Below are 22,960 nucleotides of genomic sequence, written 5' to 3'. Positions count from 1 at the left end.
GTATCTATATTTGGATTTTTTTTTTTTTTTTTTTTTTTTGGTGGGACCCTCGCTGGTGGCCGGGGATCGAACTGGCGCTGCAGAGGCTGACGGGCAGCCTCACAACCCAGCGCTCAACCGCTGTGCCACCAGGGGAGGCCCTATGTTTTAATTTTTTTGATTTTTTGATTTTCTAAAGTATAAATTGGTCTGTTTCAGGATGAAATCTGGTGGGAAAAATCAATGGCTGTTGGGTATTTTCAGTTTTATTTATCAATGATGGCATGAGAGGTCTGAAGTGGTTAACAGTGAAGGGTATGCCAAGATTGCCCTGCAGAACCCCCTGCCTTTTTTCCATTTGCATCTTTGGGATGAATTCTTTTATTTGAGGAATAACATTGGTCTGAAACTCCTTTTCTGGACTAACAGATATTTGTTTGTTTTGGTTACAGAATCTGTATACGTACATGTAAGAGAAGCAAAAATGTCAGATGATATCAGGAAAAGGTTTGAATTTCCAAATTCTCTTATCCAATCCCAGGTAATTTTATCTCATTTTCCCTTCCTCCCTCCCCTTTTTGGTGGATTGTTAATTTAACTTTCTATTTTTCAAATTAAATATTTCATCTTTATGTGTGAATATGTATTGTTTTATTAAGCAACTTTTATATACATTAAATTGAGAATTTATATTTGACACAGGAAGTAGATATTTGAAATTGAAAATTGATCAATCTTGGTTTCTATTTATATCACGCTGTTCTTAGAGGAAAAAAAAAAGACCTTGCTTAACTAGAAAGTTACTGAAGAAGTACTTTTTTTAGTGTGTAATTACTAGGAAGAGAAGTAAATGGTTGTACATTTATAGAGAAATTAATGTTTAGAAGGTATATTTCTACCCCTGTACAACTATTAAGAATAGTAGATTTTTGTAATAGCATTAAATATGTAAAATATCCTGGGTTAAAACTTTTTGTAAATACTAACTCAGACAGGAGATTCTGATAATTTATATTAGAGAGCTTTTGATTATTAAGGTTAATATTGTTAACTGTCAGCTAGCTAGAAACATTCTAGTTAATCAAGGTGCCATAACAGTTTAATGTCTTTTCTTGTGAGAGTAAAACTACTCATAAAGCTACCCAGAAGCCTCCCTGAAGACTTAGCAGACAACATCTTGGATACTTGCAACAGCTAACTTCGAAGAATTGACTTAGCTGGGTAGTGGGGAACCCTTCCATGAGGAGTAGAACACTCCTTATGCAAGATTCCCTTCTACCTGACTGGGTTGGAGTCATAGCCTCTGCAACACAGGTTCTTACCATGAAGATGAAGAGGAAGGCTTGGAGGATACTGTCCACATTTTCTACTTTTCTCTGCCTGGAGTCTCGTTAACATAGATAAACAAGAAATTCCTGTGTTTCTGTTAAATTAAGTGAAAAATGTATGTGTAGTGTTTAGTGTAGGATATCTATTTAAACTTTCTGTTATGAAAGATTGAACTAGTAATATAGTCTTGGATTTTGTATTTTAAAATCAATTTAGGCTATATTCTTTGATTTGTTAGAAGGGTAAATCTAAAGATAAATTAGAGAACTTGAATCTGATGGGCTTTGGGGGATGTTTGTCATTAAGCTTATTTTCTTTTAGTTCTTTTTCTTAACATGAATGGTAACTTTTTAAAATCCTTGTTGTATTTTTCATATTGGTTTTATTAGGTTCTTGCAATTCTGCCCTCTCCTCTGTGAATACTTACTATTGTTCTTTTGTAGTCCCTGCTCATTGTTAGCACCATATTTCATTGATTCACACACATTTTTTTCACATTTTAACATCTTTGAAATTGGATTGCTTCTGGTAATTGATGTCAGCAGTCGTTATACAGCTGTATTGCTGCACATTTATGAATTTGACCAGGAGTTTTTAAATGAGTCTAAAAGAACTCTTTCATTAATATAAAAACAAAAATTTTAATTTTAAGGAAGCATTGTGTAACAAATTAGTTAGCAGTCTTTTTTCCTTCATAGCCTATATAAAATAATGGTACATCTAGCAGCTAATGGCTATTTACATTCATTGAAATATGGTATATTTTGTAAACAGGAACCAAAATTTACTGGTCATCAGTTCTTATTACCACCATTCCTAGGTAGAAAGAGACAGTAAATTGAAATAAACTTAACATTCATGTAAATGACTTGTGTTGCAAAACTGAAACCACTAAGCATTGGGATTTTTAATCATTTCCAACGTGTGTTATGCAAAAGGAAATAAAGGAGTGAGTACTGTGGTTTTTTTTTTTTTTTTTTTTTTTTGAGCTTTTCTGGAGACTGTGCAAGACTGCCATGTGTTCCTTGCTGCATCATACATTGGCCCCAAGTGCAGGATCAAAATTTGGAGTAGCAAACTTTTTCCCAACCCATGCAGAGAATGACTGTCAATGCTGGGAACTAACTGTCTCTAAGACAGCAGTCCTGGGTAGTACTGAGGAACTGAGAGAACAAAGTGAAGGTAGTAAGAAATGATGATACTTAGGTGTGTTTATGTAATCAGTACACTTCTTTCAGAGTCTTAGATTGAATTTTGGACTTTTTGGCTAAAGCAGAAAATTACAGATTTATGAGACAGAAAGTGTATATAAAGGAATAAAACCTGTGGGAAAAAATAATGAAGAAATTGTTGAGCCTGGAGGAGGCAGAATGATTGTGATGGAAGGGGACCTATTGGTTCAGATCTGTGTGGGCTGTAGTCATAAAGATGTTAGTTTTCTCCATCTTCATTTCTCCATGCTTCATCATGAAGCATGATGGATTCCATTTAGACGCAGAGATGATTTTAAAAGCTGTGGAGTTCTCATTTGTTTTATGATTTCATGGATTAAGCAATCTCAGATTATCTTCTAATACTAAGTGACAATAATTTGAACAAAAAAAATCTGACTGTTTTCTTAGTATGTCTGAACTATAGTTTTTTTATTGGTATAAAAATGTTTAGGGCCTCCCCTGGTGGCACAGCGGTTGAGCGCTGGGTTGCGAGGCTGCCCGCAACCTCTGCAGCGCCAGTTCGATCCCCGGCCACCGGCAAGGGTCCCACAAAATAAATAAATAAATAAATATGTTTAGTTTGAGGGCTGCTACGAAGATTAGAAAATAGGTATGTGGTATGCTTAATTTAGTGTCTTCTAGATAGCACACACATGGTTGACTGGGAATTTTATATATTATCAGTTCACCCTCTGGCATACTCACATTTCTAACAAGTAGCATTGATATTACTTACCTTCAAATATACCATTTGAAGTGATATTCTGAGGACATGTATTCATTTTTGTTTGTTTTTAGACTGTGGGTCATCTTATTGCTGCAGTCCTAAAGGAAAATGGTTCTTCAGAAAAGATCCACCAGTCCACAAACCAGGTCTGTGTTTTGTAATTTTTATACTTTGATTCTTTTCAGATGTTGCTCTCAGCTGCTTCTCTTCTTTCTTTGTTTCCTGCACAGTTTGGGTCACTCTAGAAATGATTTTGAACCAAGAGAAGATCATCACAGTTTTTGCCTTCTTTTACTTCTCTAAGTTCTTTTTTTTTTTTAAGATTTATTTTTATTTATATATGCATACAAGAACTGGGGTGTAGTCCAGACATGCAGAATTGGGGGTGGTGAGAGGATTCACCAGAGACAGCGGTGAACAGAACAGGTGAATTTAATGAAATACACTGCTGAGGGAAGCAGCAGGCAACACAGGAAAGGTCTGCTGCACCATGTGTATTAGCTCCCTGGCTGGGGATCAAACTCATGCTGCAGTGGTTGGCAATAGCTTTATAGTACTGAGACTTTAACCCTTGGGCCATTAGGGAGGCCATCTTCTAAATTCTTTTAAGCTTTAAAATTTGTTATGTTTGACTCAACTAATTGAGATATGGAGGGGATGGAGGGGAGTATTCTTATGATTATTAACAAAAATAACCTGGATGGAATGAGGGTTGCAGAGTTTTAGAGAAAGTAGATAGCATTACTGCTGAGGGAATAGTTTTGTTCACAGAGAAAGTGAGCATCATGGGTCTTATTTGGTGTAGATTTCTCAATCCTTATTGTATTGCCAAATGCAAATTCTAAGTTGAAAAGGTCATGCATTGACAGTTGGAGCTGGAGGAAAAATGCTATCCCTTGCATAGGGCAGGTGAATGCTAAGAACTGAAGCATTGCCAGCTTACTGAGACATATACACAACTTAGGTTTTGATCGTCTAGTGTGTATTTTGGCATGCTGGATAGGAAACTCTGTTTAACTAAGTGCTCTAAGGTAAACTCTATGGAGAACATAGTTGATGGAAACAAGATTTTTTTTCCCTCACAAGAGAAATAATAAATTGATTTTCTTTCTCTCACATTCTTTTTGATTAGCTGCTACAAGTCACATTTCTTTACAGCTTCTGCTGACATGTTGAAGTAAATGTAGGGGCAGACTTTGCTAATCGGCATTTATCTGGTGTTTGTATGTAGTCATATAAATTAGGTTTTCTGAGAACCCTGATCTTAATCCTGCCTATAATCATGTTACACACTGTGAGCAGATCTAGAGGTTTTACTTAAACTGCCAGGATTTATTGAATGTCAAATCCCTGTAACTAAATGTTTCCTCTTCTATTTATATACCAATACTTACTTCCATGAGGACTCAGTATTACCTGAGGCAACAGTTTGTACATTTACTTTGTTTTTCTGGCTTTAGTAATGAATGAATGGAGTAATGAGATTTAGAACCCTTTAGTATTGTCCATGCAGGTGAATATAATTTCCTTCTGAATTAAAGGAGAAATGGACTATAAGTATTTCCTTCCTGCAGAGACTGTTAACTGTATTGTTTTGTTATAGTGGGATCCTAAGATTGAAAAGGCTCTCAGAGCCAGCTACAGTGGGAAAAAAGCATGGTATGATGATTTTATTCTTCTGGTTATTCTGTAGGAGCTGGGGATCTCAGGGTTTTTTTCCTCCAAATTATATATTTCCCATAAAAATTGTGTCAGGAAGAAGGAAAAATAGCTTCATTGTATATTCTTAAAACAAGGCAGAAAAATTGAAACAGCCTTCAAACCATGAACAAATCTAAATGGACTTAACCCACAGCACACTCAAATGTAGGTTTGTCATTAGTAGTGAACTGTTTTTGGGGTGTTATGGGTTCCTGAGAGAAGTTATGAAAGCTATAACCTCTGCTTTAGTAGGACTTTTTAAAGTAAATCACATTTATTCATGTGCGCTTCCAGTGCTTTCCTATGCAGGATGACAGCTTCACAATGGGTGGGGGTGGTGTCACAGTCTCTCTTGGGAAAAACAATTTTTCTAGACTTTTGTTGGTAGCCATGGAACCAACAGCATGCTGATAGCCTGCCCTACTTCTTTCTCTTCCCTCAAGACCCACGTTAGATTTCAACAAATTGTGACAGGGATGTTGTGGGCTGTGGTGGGGTGGATGTTGATGATAGGCATTACGGGTAGAACAGGAATGTTTTCTGGACATGTTATTGTCATTTAGGGCTTAAAGTACAGATATGACATGGAGTTCAACTTAGACAAATAGGCTGATATTGCTAGTATCTGCTTAAATGACTTGGTTAGCGCCACTATGCTATAGCAGAGACTTTGTCTAGATCCTCAGGTAGTTTTGTTGTGTTGCTTGAACTCGGATCAAACCTTTGTCTGCAACCTTTGTCTCATAAAATACTTCATGGGAGTTGCTATGTCACAACATAGCCAAGAATTTTAGTTTATTCTCAAATGGAGTAATAACAAAATCATCTTTGAAAAGGAAAGATAACCTATTGTGAACAAATTAAATTTTGATGAATGGCTGATGATGTGTATGTGTCTTTCAATCACTGGTTTGATTTCAGACTCCTGCTTTGAACTTGCTCTGGGAGAAGTGTTGCAGTGATAACATAGTGGTTCGAATAGCCTGCTGTGAGGGTCTGGTGGCTCTTGTGGCCCAGGATCATGCGGAGTTCAGCTACGTTCTCAATGGGATACTCAACCTGATTCCATCCACCAGGTACTCTTTGCTGTATGTTTCATCAGTTAACAGTTTAAATTGTTTAGGAAAAAATTCACTAACTTGCCATTAAGGGTAAACATCCTACTAACCAATTGGTTTCTTTTTCCCCTTAAAATGTACTTGATGTATTTGTCTATTGTGGGGACAATAGATGAAATAAAGGGCAGGAAGTGAATAAGTTTTTACCCATCAAAATTGTCAATATTCTAGCCAGATTTCTGTCTATTGTGGTAAGAGTGTCCTAATTTAAACTCCCCAGTTTTGGAATTTTTTTGGTCATTTTGTTGTACTGAAGTTTTAAGGTTCTGCTTAAATTTGTCATTAGTCTCTTTTTATGTAGAAAATAGCTAAGTAGTTTATAATGCACAATGACAGTGCAAATTCCAGACACTTTAAGAAGGAAGGTTGCCCATAAGCAATACCACTTTGACAGTAGTAAAGTTTAATACACTGTAGTGGCAATACATGGTCAGCCTTTGACATTGGTATGTATATTAGAAAATATGAACACTAATTTCCTTTCAAGTAATTTGTGATTTAGATACATTTACCCTCAATTATTCAAAACAACATTTTGTTCTTTGAATTTGTTTGGTATGACCTTACTTAATCAGTTTACAGACTGGCATCACAGTGCATAAAAGGGAAACCCTCCATTCTAAGATGGTCAAAAAGGATCATTTTGAACCATCCTGTGGAAGTGAGCATCTCTTGTAAAATACCCCCAGAAAAGGAAAAGCCACTCTCTGTTTCAAGAAATGGTCTCTCTCTATAAACCCTCAGCTTTGCTACTTTCAATCATTTGGGCTTCTGCCCCCTTCTCCCAGATCTTACCCAACTCTGTTCTCCTTCACAAGGAAGTTACTCGTCCTCCTAATATTTTTTTACTCGCCTAGCCTGTAGCATCACTGGAGCTGAATATTTATTTTTCTGCCTTCAGTGGAGATGGAGTTCAGCTGTAAATATCAATCTGTGGACTATATAAACTTCTTCATCCTTCAATGCCTAGACACTTCCCTGTTCTCAGCTGGGCTACTTGGTCTTTCAGAATACTTTTTTTTAACCTATATTTTTATATTTACCACACTCTTGGACAGTTAGCAAATGGCCAGATGTTTCAAAGTAAGGACTTAATCATAGTTAAAAACTTCATTTTCTGTCTCTGTTTTGGTGCACACACACAAACAAATGCATTTAGAAGGATCCTATTATATACACATTAAGTAGTTTTGAGGAATTAAATTTTAACTCTCTGCTCTCTTTAACTCTTTTTGGAACTTATTGGCTGACTTCAAGCATGCTGTCTAGATTTTGGCTTACCCTTTTATAAAATTCTGCAAATATTTGTTCCCACTAAATAGTCTTCAAATGCCTTAAAACTTACAAACATGAAATATACTTGTATTGCATGGTTGTACTCTTTACATTAAAAAGTAGGAGTGTCAGTAAGAAGGGCAAAGAATAATTAAAGCAGGTTATATTACATCTTTAGTACTAGAACATCAGGTTAGAAAATTAGGTTGCTGTGGTATATCACTAACACATCAGTACATGTCCATCACTATTGAAAATTGAAAAGTATAATTTTTTGCTGATTATATGAAAGTATGTATTGTTTCCGATAGTGAATCAGTATGTCATTTGTATATATTACATTGGCCAGTAATCATAGACTGTTTGTATTTTCTGAATAGGCAATATATTCACATGGTAAGAATTTAAAAATGTCTATGAGGCAGAGTCCCTGTTCTACCCCTCTTAGTTTTTCTTCTCAGAGGTAAAACTCTTACCAGGTCTTACTATCCTTTTCAAGTTGTTGTATGTACATACAACCCAACGTTTATGTGACTATATATTTTATTTTTAAAAAAGAAAACAGAATTAGTAACTTACTATGTGTAGTATACTGTATCTTGCATTTTTTAGTGGAAAAAAATGTATCTTGGAGATCATTCCATAACATGCATGAAGTGCTTTCTGATCTTTTGCCAGCTGCCTAATATTCTGTTGTATGAATGTCTGATAATCTATCAGCTTGCTGTTTTTCTCATTATTTGTAATTACCAACTGCTTCAATGAGTAATTTTACACATTAGTTTTTTAGGTTCTTTGGAAATATGACCAAGATACAGCTCTTATAGTAAGAAAATTTTTTATTTTATGTTAATTTTATAGTAAGCAAATACAGGAATTTCATAAATTGAAGGATTCTGGAAAAATTTTTAAAAATGTTTCTTATCTGGGGGGGATGCGTAAGTTGTTAGCCACAGGGTGAAATGGATAGAGTGACCTTGAAGCTAACCATTTTCACTTTAAATTAATTTGATCATGAAATGTGTTATGTAAGTGTTAAGTTTTCTTTATTATTGCCAGTTGAGGTAATAATTATTTGTGTGTCAGAAAACAGAATTTTCTTTGTTTACTTTATTTCAAGTAGCAGAGCATTGTGGTTTGTAGTGATTGCAAATACTCTAGTTTGCATTGTTTATATCTTAAAAAAAAAGTAAAATGAGAATCAAATTTCAGAAATTAAATTAAACTTAATTAGAAACAGGAGACCCAAACAGACTCTTCTGTCAAATACAGCTGAGGGAATTTTTTGAGATGGAAAATCATCTTTATCTTTGGGATCTAAAAGTAGGAATGACTGTCATTTCTCCTTTGTCTTGGCTGAGACATTTTGAGTCTTAGTTTCTAGCACTGATATTTCTCCTTGTTTCTGCATTTCTCTTTTTAAAATAGAAGTTTATCAGAATCTAGAGGTATCTTGGGAAAAGAGCCACTCATTGGTTGGTCAACTTTGATTTATTAATAGAAAAATAATTCTAAAACTTTCATCTTTTAATTTTGTCCATTGAGCTAGCATCCTTCAGGAACTGAGGGGGAAAGGGGTGTGGAATCAGTAGTGGGAAGTAGCCTGCTTTGGAATAGATATTTAGAGAATATAGCTTCCAGAGCTTTCTCAACATTGCAAGCATTGAAAGCTGCAAGGAAAGATGGAAGGAAAAGTAGGTGAGGTCATCTCTTCTAATCCTATAACTTGCTTCATGGCTCTTTGAAGGTCTAGCCTATAAAATTCTTTTGAAAAATATATGCCTCCTTACTTCCCCAAATCCAGCCAACCATTTGAGAAACATTGGTCTACAGCCCTCCATTGTGTAGTCTAACTTTGAAATAGGCTTGACATTTGCAAAATTCTGGTCGGCTAAACTTCAGGGAGTGGCTGGGAAAGTGTCTGGCCCTGTTAGAGGCACTGTTCTCTTCAAAGGAATAGTTTGATGTCCAAGAGTGTTCTTGGTTCAAAGCTGAGGCAACATGAAACAATTGTAAACTAGTTTTTATGGCTTCTGTAAACAAAGAAATGGATTTAAGAGGTTTAAAATGTTCTTTTAATCAGTAAAGAAATTAAAAAAAAAAAAAAAACACATTCCCTAGGGAGGGTGAAGGAAAGAAGGGCACCACAAAGGAAACACAGTAAGGAAATCATTATCACTAGTTAAATGTGAATTTTGAAATTACCAAAACTGAAATTAAAGTGAAGGATACATAGTAGCATGTACTTTTTTTTTTTTTTTTGTCCTTTAAGGAATTGCTTGTTTTAATTGTAGATTTTTGGTTTTACTTGTTTGTTTTTACATGAAATTTATCCTGAAATACAGATCCCCAAAACAAGAAGTTCCCAGTTTTTCTTTCCTTAGATTTCCCTCTCTTAACTCCACTAGCTTCTAGAAAGCTCTTGCAGCCATTGTTACAGTTGCTTAGTAACGGGATTGCGAATAAAAACCATACTCTCCTGTGGAACCAGGTATTCGGTTTTTGATATTGAGATGTCATGACAGCCTGTAATTTCTGTTCAACTGCTTCCCCAGCCCCCCTTCTTTCAAAAATATGTTTGGTAGGAAGGTTATGCCCTAGATAAACCAGGCTAGCATTTGATTTATGTGCTTTTTGTGCTTCTAGTCAGAGAAGGGACCTGCAATGTGTGTATTTGGGGAAAATAAAGTGTGTGAAGGTTTAAGAGATTAAAGTGTGTTTTTTTCCTGGGATTTCGAAAATCTGCTTTATAATGAAATCTTGCAAGGGATTATTAAAAATGCTGGGTCCTACTAAAGCTGTTGGATTCAGTGAGTCTTTGATCATGGATTGATGAAAGTCCAATTTGGCTAAAAATGATTCTGAGAACTATTTGGAGTTAAGATTTAGGGTAACTTAATGAGAAAATTCTTGTCTCTCAGGTCTTGTCTTTTATTGATGACCCTTTTCCTTGGGAAACTTAATTGCTTTGTTATCATGTAGGGAATGGCTAGCGACTGAGGAGACACTGTATTCATAGCTTATATTATTGAAGTTTTCCCCTACAATTTAGCTTCTTTCTCTTTATTTTATTTGGCAGAAGAAGAACTAAGGAAAGATGCCTTTATGAGGTTTCCCCCAAGGTTTAAAAGGAAGACAGTGTTAACAAGCTTTCATCTACAGCTGGGGTGCCAGTATTTTTCATGAATTTGAGGTGGTTTTTTTTTCCCCAGGGTTTATAGCTACATTAGTATCATTGCTCATTTAACTGTTATCTGAGAGTGACAGAATTACAAGTCCGTGTCTGTTTCTGCATCTTGTCTTCTAAATATTCCTTTAAGTAATTGTGCCTGTTTCCAGATGTTGTCCTTTTCTCTTTTTCCATCCTTTTTTTCTTTCTTTAAAATCCCAGAATCTCAACTTGCAGCTCATAATCAGAAAAGTGATTCCAGCCACTTTTCTTGTCTAGGACATTCTGCCCTATTTCTTTTTAAGTTAGTTGATCTGGTTGAATGGTTTGTTTGTCACAAAATTTTCCATTGTAATAGTCATGTGTTTATGCTAAGATGTTTCTAGGTGATTTCGGAAAAGTGACTATTGAACACATATTTTTATAATAGAAAAATGCTTCAGAAGAAATCAGACTGTTTCCTGGTACGTAGAAGACAAATGAGTATATAGAACTTTCCCAGGAAAAATCTCAGTGACTTTACATTTCTTAGATTTTTTTTAAAAGAAGCATTATTTTTGTCATTATTCAAAAACAGGTTCCCCCAGAACTGTTTTTCCTTCATCTTCCTCTCTTCCTGACTCTTTTTGTGTCTCTTTTCTCATACCATGTTTTGAGAAAAGTGATTTGATCATGAATCTAGTTTTTGTCATGCTCTTATTTGCTGGTGATTTATACTGCTTAAGGCTGACTGTTTTTATTCTCTCCAGTTCAAAAGGAACTTGATCACCTTTCTAGCACTCACCCCATGGTATCCAGGACTGCCTCCTCTGGGATAGTCATGTCATTATATATTCATCCCATACTCTTATTATTCTCATTCCTGGTCACAAAAATTAATACAGGTACTTCCTTGTGCCTCATATTTGGAATAATTTGAAAGTAAATAATGAAACATTATTTGTAGTCTTTTCCAAAGAAAACTGAGCATAAATAATAAAATATTATTATTTATAATAAAATAAACCCTAAACCAAGGGAAACTGCTATATGTTATTCAGAGGCACAATAGTAATAGTGCTATATTTACCTTCTAAAAAGTGATTTTTTTTTTCCCATGGGTGATTTTATTTAGTATAGTTTGTAAAGCTTAACCAATTTTTTTTCTTTTCTGTTTTATATATATTTGGCATATTCAACATCATTATGACCCACCATCCCTCTCCTGAGAGATCTGGGTCTTGGCTCTTACTCCTGGGGAAATTGAGATTCCTTTTTGCATTGTTGTGGCACCATGGTTGTGGCACAGGCCTGAAGTTTCCTTTGCTCTCAGAGGGCTCTTGAGTCAATTTCAGCTTTTCCTGGCCCTCACCCAAGGTAGGACTTGTAACAGCTGATCTTTACTGAAGGGCTTTTGGCAGCAAGTTCCTGGTTAGAATACTTTGGGCTATAAATTACAGCAACCCACTTGAACTCATTTGAGCACAAAAGGGTGTTTATTAATTTTTTTGATAAAGGAATGTCCCATAGTACCCAAGGATAGGGATGTGGGCTCCAGAAACAAATTAGATACTGACTGTGTCTTTCATTCTCTCTTTCTGCAAACCAACTTCTCTACTTCCTAGTCTGCAGGGCTCTGCCTACTCCTGGGTTAACATCACTTATGTTTGAGATAGCCAGGCTGAGGTTGGAATTTCTTGTTGACAATTACAGATCTCCAAGGGTAGGACCAGCATGTGTGTGAGATGTTCATTCTTGGACCAGTCAGCTCTTCCAGGGACTGTGTATTAGTTACCTAGGGCTGCTCTAACACATTACCATAGCTTAGTGATTTAAAGCAATAGAAATATAGTCTTCCTAATTCTGGAGGCCAGAATTCTAAAGCCAAGTTGTCAGCAGGATTGCTTCCTTCTGGGGGAATCTGTTCCATCCCTTGTTCCTAGCTTCTGGTGACTGCTGTCCACCCTTGGGATTCCATGGCTTGTGGCTGTGTAACTCTAATTTCTCCCTCTTTGTGTCTCGAATCTCCCTCCCCTTTCTTTTAAAGGACACCAATCCTTGGGTTATCTCATCTTGAGATGCTTGCCTTAATTTTATCTGCAAAGACCTTATTTCCAAATAATGACTTAGGTATAGATAACATCATGGTTTTCCTAATGCAGATAGTTCTCCTCCTCTTGGAATACTTTTTTGAAACAGTAATCATCTCTGAGCAACAGTAATAATAATAACTGTTTTGATTACCAGGAGAAGAGACAGATAAAAGAAGAAAACTACCTTTTCAATACAATCTATATGTCTAGTTTTGTGCTTAGAAATTTATTTTAATTTTTTTTTTTGCTTAGAAATTTAGTTTAAATTGCTCACTTAATCCTTAGAGCAGCTTTGACATAAGATAAAATTGTCACTATTTGACTGAATAGAAACTGAGCTTCAGACATGTTGAGTATTAGAGTAGAATTGAAGAGTGAAGAGATCATTATTCATATATGAAATGGGAAGATTAGAATAATTTTCCTAGTTCTCAGTTTTTTGAATCTGTTTACTTTGTTGGCATTAAGCCTTTTTGACTTACATGTACTTATTTCACATATGTGAGTATAGAGGAGCTATAGAAGTCACCTTTCATTTCTTTTACTTTTTTTGCTTAGACCTTGGGTTTAAATTTATTATCTCTAGTGATGTATAATTGATGAAAACAATGCCTTTATTTTTTTTCAGGTTAATGTTTTTTTAAATTATATATTTTATTTTATTTTTTACATCGTTCTTCATTTTTGTACAATGTGTACTTGCTCATCTCTGTTATAGTCCCTGTGAAATTCCCACTGCCAATTCACCCGTCTACCATCACACCATAGTCCCTTGTGCTCTTCCCATCTCTGTTTTTACCCTTCTCCCCCCCTGCAGAATGTCCCTAGTTTATAGTTTCTTGTTGATTTTGATTTTCACTTTATTGTAATTACTCCCCTCCCCCATCCCTGATTTGGATCCTCTATATTCCTCCTATAAATGAGACCATCAGGTATTTTTCTTTTTCTTTCTGGCTTATTTCACTGAGCATGATCCCTTCCAGCTCCATCCATGTTGCTGCGAATGCCATGAGTTTATCTTTTTTGATTGCTGAGTAATATTCCATTGTGTATATATACCACATCTTCTTGATCCAGTCATCTATTTTTGGGCATCTGGGTTGTTTCCATAGCTTACCTATTGTAAATAGTGCTGCTATAAACATAGGGGTGCAGGTGTCCTTTTGAATTAATAATGTTTTGTGTACTTTGGGTAGATACCTAGTCGTGGAATTGCTGGATCATATGGAAGATCCATTTTTAGCAGTTTGAGGAACATATACACAGCTTTCCATAGCGGTTGGACTAGTTTATATTCCCACCAATAGTGTAGGAGAGTTCCTCTTTTGGAAGTCCCTTTTTTTGTCAGGTGTTGATATAAAATCTAAGTGACAACATAAGGTATTTCAGAGGTGTTACTCCATTTAAGAGCTTATTACTAGAAATATCTGGAAAGACCTTCATAAACTCTGAGGCATAGTAGAAATGTATTATTTTTAATAATAGGGCACTCTAAAAAATGGACAAGTAGCTCTGTCAGTGAACTTTGTTTTGATGGATATCTAACTTTAGAGAAAATAACATTAAGACTCATAAAATGTTATTTCTCCTCCTGTTGTCTATCTTTTTTTTTTTTTAAAGATTTATTTTTATTTATTTATACAAGCATTGGGTACAGTCAGAAGTGCAGGAGGGTGAGAGAATTCACCAGAGCTGGAGCGGGGAGCAGAGCAGGCAGAAGGACCGAAGTACACTGCTGAGGGGAGCAGCGGGCGGCAGGAGAGGTCTGCGTGCCATGTGGGACCCTCCTCCGGTGCCCAGGGAGCCGGGGATCGAACCAGCGCTGCAGAGGCCGTGGGCAGCTTCGCAACCCAGCACTCAACTGCTGCGCCACCGGGGAGGCCCTGTTGTCTATCTTTTACCTTTATATTTTTTCATTTAGTTTTGAAATTTATTCAATTTTCATACCATTATCTTAAACATTGAACAGATACAACAAAAAATTAATGTAGGTCAATTTTACTTGTTAATATGTAAGTAGAAATGGAACTATCAAATCAAATTCAGGGCAAAATAAAATCTTTCAGGGCATTTCAACTTGCATCTTTTGCCAAATTAAGATATAAATGTATTTCAATGTTAATTTTTTTTGAGTGAACTTATAAAGCTATTTCAAAGATCATCTTGTAGTGAAACACACACATGCACACAAGCAGGAAAATTCTGGAAAAGAACAGGTGTTACAAGGAGGAACTCTTCTATGATTTTTTTTTTTTTTATAAATTTTATTGTTATATTCCCCATACAATTGCAGCCCCCCATTCTGACCCCAATCCCTCCCCTCCCGCCCCCGCCCCCCTAAAAGTGTCTCTGGTTCATAGTTTTTTGTTGATTTTGATTTTCACTTTCTTATAGTTATTCATTTTCCTGGTCCCTTATTTAAGTTTTCTAGATTCCTGCTATGAGTGAGACCATCCGGTATTTTTCTTTTTCTTTTTGGCTTATTTCGCTGAGCATGATCCCTTCCAGCGCCATCCATGTTGCAGCAAATTGCATGTGTTTATCTTTTTTGAATGCTGAGTAATATTCCATGGTATATATGTACCACATCTTCTTGATCCAGTCATCTATTTTTGGGCATTTGGGTTGTTTCCAAAGCTTAGCTATTGTAAACAGTGCTGCTATAAACATAGGGGTGCAGGTGTTCTTTGGAATTGATGTTTCTGTGTCCTTTGGGTAAATACCTAGGAGTGGAATTGCTGGGTCATATGGAAGCTCTATGTTTAGTAGGTCCAGAAATCTCCACACAGCTTTCCACAGTGGTTGGACCAGTTTGCACTCCCACCAACAGTGCAGAAGAGTTCCTTTTTCTCCACACCCTCGCCAACATTTGTTGTTGCTAGTTTTTTTAATATGTGCCATTCTCACTGGTGTAAGATGGTATCTCATGGTAGTTTTGATTTGCATTTCCCTGATGACAAGTGATGTTGAACATTTTTTCATATGCCTGTTGGCCATTTGCATTTCCTCTTCAGAGAAGTTTCTTTTAAGCTCTTCTGCCCATTTTTTGACTGGATTATTTTCTTTGTTGTTGTTGAGTCTCATCAGCTCTTTGCAGATTTTTGTGATCAGTCCTTTATCATTAGTGTTGGGTGCAAAAATGTTCTCCCAGTTGGTGGGGTTTCTCTTTGTTTTTGTTATTGTCTCTTTTGCTGTGCAAAAGCTCTTTAATTTGATATAGTCCCAGCTGTTTATCTTTGCCTTCACTATCACTGCTTTGGGTGATGTGTCTGTAAAGATGTCTTTGATGTGCAAATCACGTAGTGTTTCGCCTATATTTCCTTCTATATATTTTATGGTTTCAGGTCTTATGTCTAGTTCTTTAATCCATTTTGAGTTGATTTTTGTGTATGGTGTGAGGTGGTGGTCAAGCTTCATTCTTTTGCATGTAGCGACCCAGTTTTCCCAGCACCATTTATTGAACAAACTTTCTTTGCTCCAATGCATAGTCTTTGCTCCTTTGTCAAAGATTAGTTGACCATAAATCTGTGGGTTTATTTCTGGATTTTCTATTCGATTCCATTGGTCTGTATGTCTGTTCTTGTTCCAATACCATGCAGTTTTGATGATTATGGCTTTGTAGTATAGTTTGAAGTCTGGGAGTCTGATGCCTCCATTCCCTTCTTTTTTTTTCAGGAGAGCTTTGGCTATTGGGGTTTTTTGTGATTCCATATGAATTTCATCAATAATTGTTCTATTTCTTTGAAGAATGACATTGAAATTTTGATTGGAATAGCATTGAATCTGTATATTGCTTTTGGAAGGATGGCCATTTTAATAATGTTTATTCTTCCAATCCATGAGCAGGGGATGTCTCTCCATTTCTTTGTGTCTTCTTCTATTTCTTTTAACAGTGTTTTATAGTTTTCTTTGTATAGGTCCTTTACCTCTTTTGTTAGATTTAGTCCCAAATATTTGATTTTTTTTGTTTCAATAACAAAAGGGATGGTCTTTTTGATTTCTTCTTCTTCAGATTTATTGTTTGTGTATAGGAAGGCTACTGACTTTTGCGTGTTGATTTTGTATCCTGCCACTTTACTGAACTGATTGATGAGTTGAATTAGCTTTTCTGTGGAGTTTTTGGGGTTCTCTATGTATAATATCATATCGTCTGCAAATAGTGATAGTTTGACTTCTTCTTTTCCTATTTGGATTCCTTGGATGTCTTTCTCTTGTCTTATTGCCCTGGCTAGGACTTCCAGTATTATATTGAAAAGCAATGGTGAGAGTGGACATCCTTGTCTTGTTCCAGATCTTAATGGAATTGCTTTCAGCTTTTCACCATTGAGAATGATACTGGCTGTTGGCTTGTCATAGATGGCCTTTATGATGTTGAGGTATGTTCCTTGTATCCCAAGAATTTCAAGGGCTTTTATCATGAATGGGTGTTGCACTTTGTCGAAAGCTTTCTCAGCATCTATTGATATTATCATATGGTTTTTATATTTCTTTTTGTTGATGTGTTGGATAACGTTGATTGATTTTCGGATGTTAAACCATCCTTGTGCCCCTGGAATGAATCCAACTTGGTCGTGGTGAATTATCTTATGGATACATTGTTGGATTCTGATAGCTAAAATTTTATTGAGGATTTTTGCATCAGTGTTCATTAGGGAGATTGGCCTGTAGTTTTCCTTTTTTGTGTTGTCCTTGTTCGGTTTTGGTATTAGTGTAATGTTGGCTTCATAGAACGTGTTTGGTATTGTCCCTTCCTTCTCAATTTTTTGGAAGAGTTTGTGAAGGATAGGCACTAATTCGTCTCTGAATGTTTGGTAGAATTCATTTGTAAATCCATCAGGTCCTGGGCTTTTGTTTTTGGGGAGGTTTTTGATTACCATTTCAATTTCGCTAATTGTAATTGGTCTGTTTAGGTGTTCTATTTCTTCTTTATCTAGCTTTGGGTGATTGTAGAGTTGTAGGAATTTGTCCATCTCCTCTAGATTGTTAAACTTGTTTCCATATAACTGTTCATAGTAGTTACTGATTATTCTTTTGATTTCTGCTGTGTCCGTTGTGATTTCTCCTCTTTCATTGATGATCCTGTTTATTTGTGCTTTCTCCCTTTTTTCCTTTGTGAGCCTGGCTAGGGGTTTGTCTATTTTATTGATTTTTTCAAAGAACCAGCTCTTGGTTTCATTGATCTTTTGGATTGTTTTTTTAGTTTCAATTTCATTTATTTCTGCTTTGGTTTTTATTATTTCTTTTCTTCTACTGGTTTTGGGGTTTTTTTGTTGTTCTTTTTCTAGATCTTTGAGCTTCGAGATTAGGTTGTTTCTTTGCGTTCTTTCTTGTTTCTTGATGTGAGCTTCTATTGCTATATATTTTCCTCTTATTACTGCTTTTGCTGCATCCCATACATTTAGGATATTGGTGTCCTCCTTGTCGTTCAATTAAAAAAATTTTTTAATTTCTTCTTTGATCTCCTCATTAGTCCAATGGTCTTCCAGTAGTGTGGTTTTTTTTTTTTTTTTTTAAAGATTTATTTATTTATTTATTTATTTGTTTGTTTTGTTTATACAAGCACTGGGTACAGTCAGAAGCGCGGGAGGGTGAGAGAATTCACCAGAGCCAGAGCGGGGAGCACAGCAGGCAGACTGACGAAGTACACTGCTGAGGGGAGCAGCGGGTGGCAGGAGAGGTCTGCGCGCCATGTGGGACCCTCCTCCGGTGGCCGGGGAGCAGCCGGGGATCGAACCGGCACCGCAAGGCCGCGGGCAGCTTCGCAACCCAGCGCTCAATCGCTGCACCACTGGGGAGGCCCCAGTAGTGTGGTTTTTAATCTCCATGAGGTAGGAAAGTTCCTTGCCTTCTTTTTATGGTTTAGTTCTAGTTTGATGCCTTCATGGTCAGAAAAGATGGTTGATATGATTTCAATCTTGGTGTATCTGTTGATGTTTGTCTTGTGCCCCAGTATGTGATCAATCCTGGAGAATGATCCGTGTGCGCTTGAGAAAAATGTGTACTCCGTTTTTTTGGGGTTTAGTGTTCTATAGATGTCTGTTAAGCCCAATTGCTCTAGGTCTTTATTTAGAGCTTTGGTTTCTTTACTTATTTTTTGTCTTGTTGATCTATCCATTGTTGATAGTGGTGTGTTGAAGTCTCCCACTACGTATGTGTTTTCTCTGATGTCTGTTTTCAGAGAGGACAACAGTTGTCTGATATATTTTGGTGCTCCTTCGTTTGGTGAGTATATGTTAATGAGTGTTATTTCTTCTTGAAGTATTGTCCCCTTGATCATAATGTAGTGACCATTGGGGTCTCTTTTTATCTTTTTGAGTTTGAAATCTGTTTTATCTGATATAAGTATAGCTGTTCCTGCTTTCTTTTTTGGTCCATTTGCTTGTAGGATTGTTTTCCATCCTTTAACTTTGAGCCTATTTTTATCTTTTGTAGCTAAATGCGTTTCCTGGAGACAGCAAAAGGTTGGGTTTTGTTTCTTAATCCAGGCTGCAACTCTGTGTCTTTTTATTGAAGAGTTTAGTCCATTTACATTTAGAGTTAATATTGATATGTTAACATCTGTATTTGCCATTGTGTTTGTCTTTCCTTTGATTTTATTTATTTATTCTTTTAATAACTTTTTTTTTTTTTTTGGGCCTTCTTTCATTGTTATTCGTCGCTCTGAGGTTCTGGCTTTAGGACTCCTTGTAGTATTTTTTGGAGTGGGGGTTTAGTTGCAATGAAATTCCGGAGTTTCTGTTTGTCTGGGAAGGTCCATATTCTTTCTTCAAAGAGGAAGGAGAGCTTTGCAGTATAGAGTATTCTTGGTTGGCATCTGTTTTCTTGGAGTCTGTTGACTATGTCCCTCCACTCTCTCCTTGCCCGTAGTGTTTCTTCGGAGAAGTCTGATGTCAGCCTGTTTGGTTTTCCTTTGAATGTTATCTGTTTCTTCCCTCTTGCCAGCTTCATTATTTTTTCCTTGTCCTGGATTCTTGGGAGCTTTACTATTATGTGTCTTGCTGTATTTTTCCTTTCGTCGTAGAAGTTTGGTGTTCTTCTTGCTTCTTGTATATCAATTTTCAGCTCCTTCTTCACATTTGGGAAGTTCTCTTCAATTATCTCTTTGAATATTTTCTCTGTTCCTACATCTCTCTCCTCTCCTTCTGGTATTCCTATAACTCTTATATTTCCTTTCCTCATGGAGTCAGATAGTTCCCGAATTCTTTCTTCATTCTTTTTCCTTCGTACTTCTCTTTCCTTTTCTGTTTTGGTTCTTTTTATTTCTGTGTCTTCAAGATTACTTATTCGTTCTTCCATTTCATCTATTCTGCTTTCATTGCTTTTCCCAGAGTTCTTTAGTTCTTCCATTAATTCTTTGATCTCCTGCATTTCTTTTACTTCCCTCTTTAGGGACTCAATTTCTTTCTTCTGACCATTGTTTTCCCTCTCTAGGGACTCAATTGCATTCTTCTGATCGTTGATTATTTTTCCCTTATCATTGTTTTCCTTTATGACTTCTGTCAGTTTTTTAATCACGGCAATTTTAAATTCTCTTTCTGGAAGGCTCAGAAATTCTTCCAAGTTATTGTCGTTGCAATCTGGGGGCTGGCTTTCTTTTTGTGGTGTGCTTTTTCTCTGGAGAGTTGCTAGGTTGCGTGTGGTTCTTCTCCTCCCTACTGTCTGTTTTCTAATTTGCCGTATGCGTTGGGACACTGTGTTGTTGGGACTTGCCGGCATCTTGGGTGGGCTTCTCTGTTCCCCTCTGGTTCTTCCAGGAGTCATCTGTCAGTTTCAAGCAGCCTTTACTGGAGAAAGGTCCCTGTTCTAAAATGCCGATGTGGGGACACACTCCCCTGTGCGCCTGGTCTGCCCCGGCGGTGGGTTCCTGCTCCCCTCTGGGCTTGGACTGCAGGCCAGAGGGGGTCTGGCGTGGGCGAACTTCCCCCGCTCACCTCTGGCTCCTGAGGAAGCCTTCTGCAGGTAGTCTTTACTGTAGAAATGTCCCTGTTCTAAAATGGTGATGTGGGACACACTCCCTGCGCTTCTGGTCTCAGGCACACTATTCTGCGCGCCTGGTCTGCCCCGGCTGTGGGTGCTCGCTCTCCCTGTGGGCTCAGACTACTTGTTCAGAAGGGGCCCGGTGTGGGCTAACTCCCCAGCTGGCCACTAGCTCCTTCAGTAGCCTGTGCTGGGGTCAAGTCGCTAGGTGGCACCAGAGATCTCTCCTAGAGCCCTTGGGGAGCTGATTTTCCACCCCGTGGGACAGGGAGCCGAGCGGGGATGGTAGGGTACACCTCAACGGCTTTGGGGTGCTGTGTCTGCCTTGTGCCCCACCGTCGTGGGGAACCCACGCCCCTAATTTCGTGCCCCGGGTCTCAGTTCCAAAGCCCTCAGTTCCAGGACGCGGGCTGTAGCCCAGATCAGTGGCGCGGGAATGGCGCCTTTTGAATCCCGCTCCCCTGCCTGGGCGCCTTGTTCCTGCTCACTCAGGGAGGGCCTCCGCCCGGGTCTCAGTTCCAAAGCCCTCAGTTCCAGGACGCGGGCTGTAGCCCAGATCAGTGGCGCGGGAATGGCGCCTTTTGAATCCCGCTCCCCTGCCTGGGCACCTTGTTCCTGCTCACTCAGGGAGGGCCTCCGCCGTCTCCCCGCAAGCCTAGGTCGCAGGCGCAGGGCCCTGGGCAGCTGCAATCCGAGCGCCGCTTTCGCGCAAGCTTACCGGGCGGCCGGGGCTGTGTGCTGGTGCTGGTCTCCTCCTGGGGGGCGGGGCTCTCTTTAATGGCGCCTGGAGCTCACCTCCGCGGCGGATCCTGCAGGGTTCGCCTCAGCTCCCGTTCACGGGGTGTGGTGGCTGAAATAGTTCCTTTCCACTCACAGTCCCACTTGCTGCGTCCGTTTTTCTTGTTGGGCGTTTTGGTTTGTTGTTTCCCTCGTCTCTGCCGGTCGGAGAGTGCCGCCTCTGTGGGCGGGGGAGGGGAGCAGGGTTCTGCGCTTCCCTCCCTTCTCGTCCTCTTTTATGGCAACTTTCTTCTTCGGGCAGTTTGCTGGAGTCGTCCGTTTATCTTCCGTGTCCCAGTTCTCACTGGGACCTGCCGCTTTTCCTCCCTATTAACTTTTTTTAATGGGAGATCTTACTCGCAGCGTCTCCTCGCCGCCATGTTGCTCCGCCCCTCTCTAATCACTGTCCTTCTATGATTTTTAAAAACTTTTTTTTTTCATCTTTTAAAAACTTTTAATGGAGACTTTTAGAAGTGAGTGGAATAGTATTATGAGCCTCCATGTTCCTCTCACTCAGTCCCAATAACCATCAGCTGTAGCCAGTCCTTCTTCCAGAATGCAATTCACTTCCATCCTGCCTCTATTCTTTTAAAGTAGATCTCAGACATTGTACAATTTCTTCTGTAACTATTGAGTTACATACCTCTTTTTTTAAAAACATAACTATAATGTCTTTATTACAGCTGGATGTGTGTATGTTTAGTTTTTCAAATGTTCAGTAGTATTCACATTTCTAATGATCTCAATTTATTTTTACAGTTTGAATGACCATCCAAATAAGAATGAATGTCTTTTATGCTCATTTAATCTACAGGGTCTTCCTCTTAAATCTGTCCATCTCTGTTTCTCTTAACAATTTATTGAAGAAACCTGCTTATTTGCAGTGATTCCTACAGTGTAGATTTTGCTAATTGCATCCCCATGGTGTACTTTAGCTTATTTCTCTATATTTCCTGTAAATTGAAAGTTGAAAGTTTGCTTTAGAGATTTGATGAGATTTGTTGTGCTGATGGTGGGAGGGTTGGGGTATGGGCAGGGAAGATTTCTCTATAGGTGATAATGTGTTCTTCCCTCAGCAGGGACATGAGATCTGATAGTTTTCTTTTTTGATGATGTTAGCTATTGAATGACTGGACTCATTAATTCGTTAGGAGGTTCACAATGGTGGCATTCTAAATCCCTCAGTTTTCTTCTCTTATTATCTGAAATACTGCCATAAAGAGAACCTTCTGGACATCTACCATTTGGTTACCCGGTAGTAGTTTTGTTATAGGACAGGGAGAGGGGCAGCCCAAACCCCGCAAACCTGCCTATTCTACATGGGTTCTGCCATCCACCGCATCAACACAAAACATAGGAGACTTTAATGGGAAGGAACTTTAATAAAACTAGGAAACAATACAGGTAAGGCAAAGAGTCTAGTTTCTAAATGAAGCATCCAGAGTTACCCGTCCCCTCATGGGTAAAAGTCCATCCAAATGGGATTGGCCCAGAACAAGGCCCCAAAGCCTGCTACAAGTCTAAAGCATCTTCCAGTGGGGACCCACAGAAAAGGGTCACAAACAACTGGACAAGCCCGGAAGGAAAAGAGCAAAATCAACATCAAGATAAAAGCTGCCATT

The 22,960-nt window shown here is 38.0% G+C and overlaps 1 protein-coding gene across 3 annotated transcripts in view; it reads left to right on the top strand.

Moving 5' to 3' along the window:
* Positions 1–463: 463 nt before the first annotated feature.
* FOCAD (focadhesin) overlaps positions 464–22,960 on the top strand; it is a gene marked incomplete at both ends in the record, with an annotated part of 251,103 nt that continues 228,606 nt past the window's right edge. For all 3 annotated transcript variants that reach the window (XM_084236533.1, XM_084236532.1, XM_084236531.1), the window contains 3 exons: positions 464–520; positions 3,321–3,395; positions 5,872–6,026. In XM_084236533.1, coding sequence (XP_084092659.1) covers positions 464–520; positions 3,321–3,395; positions 5,872–6,026 — 287 coding nt within the window. The remainder of the gene's footprint in view (positions 521–3,320; positions 3,396–5,871; positions 6,027–22,960) is intronic.

This window comes from Talpa europaea, assembly GCF_964194135.1.
Source record: "Talpa europaea genome assembly, chromosome: 7".
Lineage (NCBI taxonomy): Eukaryota > Metazoa > Chordata > Mammalia > Eulipotyphla > Talpidae > Talpa > Talpa europaea.
The sequence above is the reverse complement of the archived record's forward strand: the minus strand, read 5'-3'. Positions and strand labels throughout refer to the sequence as shown.